The sequence below is a fragment of the Leptodactylus fuscus genome, chromosome 11, assembly GCF_031893055.1.
Source record: "Leptodactylus fuscus isolate aLepFus1 chromosome 11, aLepFus1.hap2, whole genome shotgun sequence".
NCBI classification, from domain to species: domain Eukaryota; kingdom Metazoa; phylum Chordata; class Amphibia; order Anura; family Leptodactylidae; genus Leptodactylus; species Leptodactylus fuscus.
In genome coordinates, this window is record NC_134275.1 from 40605696 (window position 1) to 40616813 (window position 11118).

Genomic DNA, 11118 nt, shown 5'->3' on the forward strand with positions numbered 1-11118 from the left:
GGGGGGGTAGTCATGAGCATATAATACGGGGGGGGGTAGTGATGAGCATATAATACAGTGGGGGGAGGGTACTGAGGAGTATATAATACAGTGTGTGGGGGGGTACTGAGGAGTATACAATACAGTGTGGGGGGGGGGGGGGTACTGAGGAGCAGGGGTGAACCTAGCCTTTTTGCCGCCTGAGGTGAAATATTTAGGCCCTCCAGTGTCTTGAGGGACAGTGAACTGGCCCCGTGTTTGAAAAGTTTGAGGACCCCTGACCTACAATATACAAAAACCTCACCATCCGCCATTACATTCCCTTACACACATACAGTACATGGCCGGCTCATATACCAATTGTACTCATTTGGACCTCAATACGGCAATACTTAGAGAGGACTTGGAGCGTGGCCATACCGGAAAATGTACGTGCGGCGCCATTCTTCTGCATAGTGAAGGTCTAATGTTGACTACTAAGCCATAACATGCCAGCGGTCACTGGCCCCTAAACATCTGCCAGGTTCCCTTAATATAAATAAGCTACTTTTCCATAGAAGCCATTTTGGCATCTGTGACTGTTTCGTGGTGCAGAATGGCGCCCAATAGAAAAGTGACCCTGTTGTCCACAGCACCCACATAGAGGCCATGCTTGCCCCCTGCAGTGCCCGCTCCGGCGCCCTCCTGACTGGTCCCCATGGCGGTGTCTGGGCTCCGCCTCCAGCAGGCTTCTGCAGCTGTCTCCATGGTAACGGGCTCGCTTCCCTTCTAACCAAGAAAACCGTACTCGGCTTGTGGCTCTCGCGATGGTTGCTACCCGGAAGCCGGAAGTGAGAGCGCGGTGGTGGTGGTGGGCTGTCTGGCTCATGCAGGGGGGCGTGATACCGGCTGCCGGAGACTGAAGTGCGGGGGATGGAGGCTCCACAGCCTGCGGGACTCCTTATAACTGGGAGCTGTGCGGAGACCCCCTGCAAGTGTAAGTAAGCGGAGGCTGCAGAAAGGATCGCCTGAGGGGGGCGCTGTGCGATCAGGCGGCTGAGGATGCTCTGTACTGAGTGTAGGCTCCGGGGCACCTGCAGGGGGAATGTACTACAGATAGAGGTGGTGGGGCACCTGCAGGGGGCGCTGTGTATATGAGCAGTGTGTGTAAGGGGGGTGTAACCTTCAGGGGGCGCTGTGTATATGAGCAGTGTGTGTAAGGGGGGTGTAACCTTCAGGGGGCGCTGTGTATATGAGCAGTGTGTGTAAGGGGGGTGTAACCTTCAGGGGGCGCTGTGTATGCAGGAAAATGTGTGTATTGGGGTGTCAGCTGTACGGAGTGCTGTGTGACAGGACTGTGTGATAGGGTGTCACCTGAAGGGGGTGCTGTGTGACAGGGCAGTGTGTGTTGGAGTGCTACCTGCATGGGGTGCTGCGATGGATCAGTGTGTGTGTTGGTGTATAAGAGGTCAGCACCAGGGGTAGTACTGGGGTCCTAGCATGCTGTATGATAGTAGTACACCTAGCAGGGGGCGCTGTGAGAGGTCAGCTCCAGGGATAGTACAGGGGGTCCTAGGATGCTGTATGATAGTAGTACACCTAGCAGGGGGCGCTGTGAGAGGTCAGCTCCAGGGATAGTACAGGGGGTCCTAGGATGCTGTATGATAGTAGTACACCTAGCAGGGGGCGCTGTGAGAGGTCAGCACCAGGGGTAGTACTGGGGTCCTAGCATGCTGTATGATAGTAGTACACCTAGCAGGGGGCGCTGTGAGAGGTCAGCACCAGGGGTAGTACTGGGGTCCTAGCATGCTGTATGATAGTAGTACACCTAGCAGGGGGCGCTGTGAGAGGTCAGCACCAGGGGTAGTACTGGGGTCCTAGCATGCTGTATGATAGTAGTACACCTAGCAGGGGGCGCTGTGAGAGGTCAGCACCAGGGGTAGTACTGGGGTCCTAGCATGCTGTATGATAGTAGTACACCTAGCAGGGGGCGCTGTGAGAGGTCAGCACCAGGGGTAGTACTGGGGTCCTAGCATGCTGTATGATAGTAGTACACCTAGCAGGGGGCGCTGTGAGAGGTCAGCTCCAGGGATAGTACTGGGGTCCTAGCATGCTGTATGATAGTAGTACACCTAGCAGGGGGCGCTGTGAGAGGTCAGCACCAGGGGTAGTACTGGGGTCCTAGCATGCTGTATGATAGTAGTACACCTAGCAGGGGGCGCTGTGAGAGGTCAGCACCAGGGGTAGTACTGGGGTCCTAGCATGCTGTATGATAGTAGTACACCTAGCAGGGGGCGCTGTGAGAGGTCAGCACCAGGGATAGTAAAGGATGGGTTAGGGGCTTGTTTGCTAGAGTATCTTGGTGATATATCTAGACGTGGATACAGATCCAGGGCACAGTATACAGAAGCCATGCTGAGAGTGTAGACGTATACAGCCATACCTGTGTCTTGCATTATAGAGCATGTATAAACTGTAGGAGTGTGCAAGTTACCGGCTGTCCCCTGAAGGTGCAAAATATTGGGAGAGGTGTGGCCACTACTGAGTCATTTACACATAGGCACCCTGGGACCAATCTGCAGGTAGACTTTAGTCATGTAAGAGGTGCCCAAATAAATGTATGGTAGGGGGACTGTACCACATACAGCAGAAGTGGCCGTAACATAATATTTAGCACTATGTGCTTTATTTACAATGGCTTCCTACAGGTTGTGGATGCAACTTTTGGCGTCATTCCCAATCCACTTCAGTCCTCCGTCCCTCTTAATGATTTTGACAGTCCGTGCACAAGAACATCAAATCTGTCCCTGCACCAGATTTACCACATTAAGTGATGCCGGATGATGAATCTGGCATGTCCATAGACTCTCTAGACTTGATATTTTCCACCTATTGGCTTATTTGGAACAGGATTTTGGTACAGATCTGGCCACATTGCGCAGCCGTTTCCCCAAGATGCCTCACCCCTAATCCACTAAGCCCTGAGTGTTCTAAGACACGTAATAAACATGCTGGGTAGTGGTTTGCATATATATTACCAAAAAAGCTTCCAGTAGATGGGACTGAGCTGCAATACCAAGTACAGCCACTATACAATGTATGGAGCCGTGCCTGGTGTTCAGTGAAGAGGCCATTGCATTCATCTAAATGTCATGGATTCCTCAAACAACTGATTGGTGGGGGTGCAACGAGTCAGACCCCACTGATCTTTTATCAGGCAGATTATTTCTCTGCTGCCCAGTGAGATCCAATCTGTCCGATCTGATAGTCAGTGAGGCCGGAGACACGAAGGGTGTACTCACATCAGGTTACATAGTAGATGAGGTTAGATGAAGACATCAGTTCATCAAGACCAACCTATAACCCTACAGTGTTGATCCAGGGGAAGGCAAACACCCCCCCCCCCCCCCCGAGGCTCATATGACACTCCAGTTTTGGAGAGGACCTTTCACGTCCTCTGGCACCCTTGGCATTATAGAACAGCTTTCCCAATGTGCGCCCAGGTGCAGGAGGTATCAGTGTCATCAGAAGGGCAGGCCTTACCGCCAAGCGTCATCACTGGGTGGTAAGGACTGCCTCCCCCGACTGTACTTTTCCATAGCATCACACTGTCAAAAGGGGTATTACTTACCACCCAGCGATGATGCTGAGCATTAAGCATTCGAGCGGTATATAAAACCGTGAGTGCCAAGTTATCTATAAGCGATGTACAACACTAGTTTGGTGGAATAAACTAAGAATCAGATGTTTATATGTCCATCAACAATATCATAAACTGCACCAGATTTTCTGTTGTGTCATGTGACATAGAAAATCCGGTGAAGTACACAAATTATCCAGTGCGCTACGCTAGTTTAGAAGTGATCTATTCAGTAATGTGATTTTGCAACTTAAAGGGGTATTCCCATAACTCTTGTTCTGAAGCCTGAAGGCTCTGTACTCTCTTCACTTCCTGGATTTCTCGCACATTGGTGGGCGGGGTTTCACTTGCTCTGCTATCTGCTATGATTCACAGTATGACGCTGATGTGGAAACTGATGTAGCAGAGCTGGCTTTGAGTCCGCTTGCATTACATACAGAGGTAACAGACTCCTTATCTCAGCCCTTATCAGCCAAATTCAATTAAATCGGCTGATAAGTGGAAAAGCTGAAGATAGCACAGCAATCCTGGAGCTCTCACCTCCCCCCTCCCCTATATGAGGAGCTCCCCAAGGGCCAGTGCTAACAATGAAGTGAATAAATTAAGATAGCGCCCAAACAAAGCAGTTTGGATAAAGCAATGTATTTAGGAAAAGTCTTATATCCACATAAACTAGCAGTATAGATAGGATCCTTGTGATGGGACAACCCCTTTAAGAAAAAAAAAATCACATTTTCCTATTAGTTTATGTAGCATATACGGCGGTGAGCGTTGCATTTCTGCATTAATATAGAAGCAATTCTTTAGTTTATATGTTGGAGTTTTAGGGAGCCTTCACACGGAGTAAATGCTCCGCTCATTCTGAATATAAACTTATTCAGATTGATCCCATCCCATTGTTCCCATTGATTTCTATGGGTGCCGGCATACACGCGCTACCCATTGCAATCAATGGGAGACTTTTTTACCTATTGCTTTCAATGTGATACGTGTGTATGCCGGCACCCATAGAAATCAATGGGATCTGTTTTAAAGCCGCTCACTCTGAACGAGTTTACATTCAGAATGAGCGGGGCGTTTACTCCGTGTGAAGGCTCCCTAAAGGTATATTTGCATGGCAGATTTGGAGCTGAATTTAAGGCGCTGATATCCCTTCGCTGACAGAAGGGGCGGGCTTTATAGTCTAACATCATCTCTAGTCAGTAAGAAGCCCCAGCCCCAACAATACTCTTCAATAGCCTTGTACTGTCAGAGGGGACACTGAGCAGTAAGTCTCGCCCCTTCTGATGGTGAAGGGTGTTGATATTAAGCGCACCAATATCTCAGTGACCTGGGTGCGCACTGTGTAAGCGGTCAGCTTTCTAGTGCTGTAGAATACCTCTGGCGCCAGAGGACATGACAGATTCTCTTAAAATTTTCCTAGCTGAAAATACTGCTGTGTGAACATACCTCTGAAGAGATTGCTTCTCCTGAGTTATTGGCAGACTGAGGCTAGGCTCACATCTGTGCATGGCTATGAAACAGCAGTTACCCACGGACACCGGTGGTCCACATAGACTATAATGGGGTCCTTGATGTGTCTGCTGTTTTTATACTAAAACCAGCGGAGAGAAGAGTCCTTTGTGCAGGACTTTTCTTTCCACTGATTTCCGGAGTCTCCAACAAATTTGACTACGGCGCTGATTTGAACTTATCCAAACAGTGCATTGTGTATGAGAACGCTCACCTATTTCCGCTGCTTTCATAGAGAATGAATGGAGCACGAAGATGGATCCTCAGCTTGCTACTCCAGCAGGACCAGAGACCTGGAGTCCCATTTTTGGGATCTGTGGAGGGCTCAGCAGTCCGACTACACTAACCATACACTTATCCCCTATTATGTGCTATATGGTGCAGGCTTAGCTCCATACGTGCTGGCAGCACAAGTCACCTCTCCAAACAAATGGAATAGAAAGTGAAAAAGCCGTATATATCCCACAATGCTACCAACGCAAACTACAGCTCACAAAATAAAAAAGTTAAAATAGTTATGGGTGTCAGTATATGCAATTTTTTCTACAAATTTATAATTTTTAAAAAACAAATCGTAAAACATAAAAACAAGTATAGAAATTTGTCATGTTAATAATTGTGCTGACCCGCAGAAGAGTGAGCGAGTGAGGTAACATTTTACTGCTCAGTCAACATCATAAAAATAAAACACAAAAATACAGCGCAATTTGCCTTTTAAAAATATTTTATATTAGTCATGTGTGGAAATGGAAAACCCCAAAACAATCTTTCATACGGCTCAATCAACAGAAACATTAAAAAAAAAAAAAAAGTTAAGGCTCTTGAAAAGCGGGGAGACCGGAAACAAAAAGGAAAATTGTCCCAATTGTAGCGAACTAGCCAGAACCTACAGGTACAAGTCAGATAAGACAACAGAATGTCAACGTACAAGTTACCAGTGAGATAAATGTAGGGCAAGCTCTAGTCTTGTGGCAACACTCCAAGTTTACAGCTTTCTACCTCGGGAATTTCAGGCGAGCTAAACGCCATATTGGAAAGGAAGCGTTGACTATATTACACACCCCGACCCAGGTATTTTATGGCGTTCTTTTCTATGGCAAGTCCAGTCTGGGTGTTTAATTTGGGCATATGGAAATATCACTGCACTGTGATTTTTATATATATATATATATATATATATATATATATATATATATATATATAATCACACACAAAAAAAATAAAAAAAAAAGGTAAGACTGCACAAGCCAGTGTGAACAGGTGCTCACTGCGAAGCAGTATATGTATAAATCCAATGCCCTTTAGGGTTTTCACATGCCCTTGTGCTGTGTGTGGAGGGTCCTGCAATTTTTTGTAGATTTTATTCTGTAAAGTGACTGACACGGCTCCTTTTGTTTACAGGTGTATACAGATCTCAATCGTTGGTCGACCTCCCACTCTTCCTCCATTTTCTGGTTCCATTCCAAGCTTCCAACCTGATGATATGACCCGACCAAGACCTCCCATGAGACTCTCCAAGAGGTGGAGTCCCCAATGCCTGTAATCCCCATTCCCCGGCGTGTTCGGTCATTCCACGGCCCACATACCACCTGCCTGCATTCTGCTTGCGGACCGGTACGGACTACACATTTGGTGCGCACCAAGTACAACAACTTTGACATCTACCTGAAGTCCAGATGGATGTATGGGTTTATCCGTTTCCTGCTGTACTTCAGCTGCAGCCTTTTTACTTCCATCCTCTGGGTGGCACTCTCTATCCTGTTTTGCCTTCAGTATCTGGGCATCCGAGTATTCCTGCGCTTCCAATACAAACTGTCCATCATCCTGCTGCTGCTGGGGAGGAGGCGGGTCGACTTTAGCCTCTTGAACGAACTGCTTATTTATGGAATTCACGTAACCATGCTGCTTGTCGGTGGACTGGGGTGGTGTTTTATGGTGTTTATAGATATGTAAATAGATGCATGCGCATAGAGAACGATGTTCTTTGGCAGTCCAAGTACGAGTCGGTCTTGTTTTTCTTTTATTTATCAATGCAAAGGTAGTCTTTTTTTTAATAAAGGCATGTAAATACACGTCAAGTTGCCCGGCAAGCAACATCAGCCAAGCCAAAATCTTAATATTTCTTATTAACATCTTATCACATATCCCAACTTCAGATCCCAAGTAAGTAGTGAAGTAAGACTTTTACAGGAGGAGCTATTGTCTTGGTTGGATTGAGAGGGAACATACAGGGGCAAACTACACTGGAAAGCCTTATGGTCATAGGGAGAATTAATCTTAATACATGCAATGTCCTCATCGTCATAGGATCAGTACCATGACAGATTTCCAGTGCTGTAAAGGTTAAGTACCAAATTATAACCTATTTGCATGTAACTGAAGCAGGCGGGTATTTTCATCCTGTGGATTTGTATGCTAGGACTCCATGGACATCGGACACAAAATGCCTTAAGCTGGCCGGACATATAAAGTAGTTTCTAGATCTTTAGATTCAACTATGTTTGGTGAAATCTGCAGAGAATCTAATGTCTGTGGTCATACACATAGGATTAACCGCAGATGCTACTAAGAGAAGCTGAATGTGCCAATGATCTGCAGATAAATATCTCATGTCACCAGATTTATCCTACTGATCAGAAACCACCTTATCCGATGTTAAAAAATTTGCCCATATAGATCTCACCTTTAAATTAAGATTTACTTTGAAAACCAGTTCACAATTTACAAAGAATGTACATGAAAAGTTGACTTTGTAAATACATTACTTATCTTGTACTGATCCCAAGTTACATCCTGTATTATACTCCAGAGCTCTGCTCACTATCCTGCTGGTACAGTCACTGTGTACATACATTACTTATCTTGTACTGATCCTGAGTTACATCCTGTATTATACTCCAGAGCTGCGCTCACTATTCTGCTGCTGCAGTCACTGTGCACATACATTACATTACTTATCCTGTACTGATCCTGAGTTACATCCTGTACTATACTCCAGAGCTGCGCTCACTATTCTGCTGCTGCAGTCACTGTGCACATACATTACATTACTTATCCTGTACTGATCCTGAGTTACATCCTGTATTATACTCCAGAGCTGCACCTAAATATTTTGCTGCAACAGTCACTGTGTACATAGGATCATTACAGAATCAGTAATGTACTATGTAATGTAATGTGGGTTATATCCTGTATTATGCTACAGAGCTGCACTCAGTATTCTGTTGGCTATTATCAGACACAGATGACAGACCCATTTATATTTATACCTCTAGTCTGTCACTATTCATGGGCAGCTCATGTTCTCTCTTCTCTTTGTGGCTATACCTGTAACTATAAACACCGTGTCTGATCTGTGTCAGCCTGTGGACGCCTCTGACAGTCAGGTGACTCATTGTGGCCATGCTGTCCACTAATATAGTTTTATAACTAGTCTTTGTGCGTACCTTACAGTAGATGCCATTGTCCTCTGTTCTGCTTGCTCTACAATCACCAAAAGGGTCACACCTGAATGAAGATATATATAGTTCTCTTGAAAAAGTGCATTTTCTATGACGACAGCAGGTCAGAAGAGGCAGTGTAGGTCTTCTGTGAAGCCTTTCTATCTGTTTTCCATCATAGACAGTCTGCAACTAATAGTGGGACACTCAGGCATCTACCAACAGCAGGGCTGGATACTCCTAAGTCACCATCACCACAATCACTAGACTGTGTTCACATTGGCATCTTTCCAGATCCATCGATGTTGGTATAATAGTCTCTTATGGGGTTTGTTAATGAAGTGAAGCTAGTGTTGCTTGATTTCTTAGCGTCCAACCAAAGGAAAATCCAGCAGTCATAAGAATGGAGGTCCCAGATGTCAACCACCGCTCCAGTCACTTTTTTTTTGTATTTTAACTGTAATTTTTATTGAACTTTTTTTAAATAAATTTAACAGACGCAACCAAGCTCCATTCACTTCTATGTGACTGACAGCGTTAGACAAGTTCAGCACTAGAAGTGAATGGAGTGGAGGTTGAACCTGCTCATTAGGGGACTTGGTAACCTCCATTCTTTTCTTGGAAGTCCCAGTAAATCACACACTTATCTCCTGCCTAAGGCATAAATACCGCTTGTGGGAAAGCCCCTATAGACCGTATGCTACATAACCTATGGTGATAAAAGGTGACATCCACTCTGGACACCAAATAGTGTCCACGGTCTTAGACATACACATAGGTAGTAGATAGCTGAGCAGCCAAGAGGTCAACAGCTATAGTCTATATAGCAGGTGGTGCTCCCCATAAGGTCATTTTCTGTAGGAATTGGCCAAGGACTGACTGGGGTAAATGTCCAACCCTCGTATCCTCCAATAAGTATGAACCAAGGCGGATTGACCTGTCGACCCTGGAACACCGTCCCTTTGATTATTTTACTTCCAATTTGCACTTGCCATCTACAGAGTGGCTTCACTATGAGCAGATTGCTCACTTCATGACCACTTTGGGGTCTCGCAGGTGTTTGTCCCTGCTACTTTTGAAAAAATCTGCCATGCTCATACCTCTACGAAGGGACTGATATTGGATATTTATCGCATCCTTTCTTTTGCTCCAGAGAGCCATGCACCCCTTGTCTAAAAATACATGTTTGAGTGGACAGAGGCTCTAGGTAAGTGGATGGCCACTGTGGAGATCGCTGCCCAATATGTGTATAGCTGTCACCAAACAAGAGGAAGATGAGACTCCACGGACTGTTATATTTATCCCAATACACCCGCCCCACCCCCACCTCCCCATATAGCAGTCACCAACGAAGAGGAAGATGAGACTCCACGGACTGTTATAACCCAAACCCCCCCCCCATACCCACCCAACCCCCCCCCCTCCCCCCGCCCACTTTACTAGCTTTGGCAATGCCAAATACCTATTCGGACGTGCCAATAAAGCATTTTTTGATTTGATTTGATTTGGATCTCCTGAGCACAATGGCAGATCATATGGTCCTGTGCAGCCAAATCATCCAAATGCATTACATTCTGTGAAGCTCAGTATAAGTTGTGATGTTTTGGTATCATACCACGGTTGTCCTACACACTCTTAACCCCAACATTCCCACTGTTTAATGGAGATGCCTTACTAAAGAGGGCACATTGTACCACGTTTAGGAGCTGCCTCTTGATACGTGCTTTCTGGGCAGAAGTTAAGGTAATAACCGGCAAACTCTTTCTCCAGGGTGTCCCGCTGGATCCTTTTGTCTATTTACTTAATTTGCCTCCCTAACACCTTGGTAGAAAGGCCTCTAAACTCTCCCTGTATCTCTGCACTGCAGCAAAAACACTTGTGGCCCTCCACTGGAAGAGTGTGCACCCCCCTACTGGCCCTGCCCTTGTAGTCCGGGTCAAGGATGTGCGCCACCTGCGGTACTTTACTACCATGCTCAATAACACAACGGATGCCTTCCAATCGGTCCAGTTCCCATGGGACACATATTGCGTTCTCCATAGTCTCTGATCTTCGTCTCCCTTCTCTCCTCTTTTGTTGTCCCTCCAACCCTATGTCTCTACTGTCTTATGTCCTGTTAGTCCTTGCGCAGTCAGGTTTTTCTTGGTTGCTCATTTCATGATGCTTTTCCCCTTTCTCCCCACCCCCCTTCCCCAACTATCTTTGAATTTTGTATATATGATCAAGTATACAAAAATAAATGAAATACAGAATGAACAAAATAATAATAACTAGGTCTGACTGGGGTAATGCCCAGCCCTTGTATCCTCGGATAAGAATAAACCAAGGACTGACTGGGGTAATGTCCAGCCCTTGTATCCTAGGATACATATAATTCTAGGAATGACTGGGGTAATGTCCAGCCCTTGTATCCTCGGATAAGAATACATCTAGTAATGACTGGGGTAATGTCCAGCCCTTGTATCTGCTGATTAAAAAAAAAAAAAAAAGAAAGAGTTTGACACAGCAAGACTAGTCGCTGGAATCAGTCAAATTTATCAAGACTTTGTTCACTACAGAACAGCTTCG

At 45.8% G+C, this 11118-nt stretch overlaps 1 protein-coding gene across 1 annotated transcript; it reads left to right on the top strand.

Moving 5' to 3' along the window:
• The first annotated feature begins 810 nt into the window (after positions 1–810).
• On the top strand, positions 811–7182 carry TMEM250 (transmembrane protein 250). Its single transcript, XM_075260531.1, has 2 exons — positions 811–955; positions 6512–7182. Exon 2 carries the CDS (start codon positions 6644–6646, stop codon positions 7061–7063), a length of 420 nt encoding a protein of 139 aa, XP_075116632.1. The 5' UTR covers positions 811–955; positions 6512–6643; the 3' UTR covers positions 7064–7182.
• Positions 7183–11118: the final 3936 nt, after the last annotated feature.

What these genes read in the sequence shown, in the direction of transcription:
- TMEM250 (XM_075260531.1), top strand. Translation starts at nt 6,644, where the DNA reads ATGCCTGTAATCCCCATTCCCCGGCGTGTTCGGTCATTCCACGGCCCA.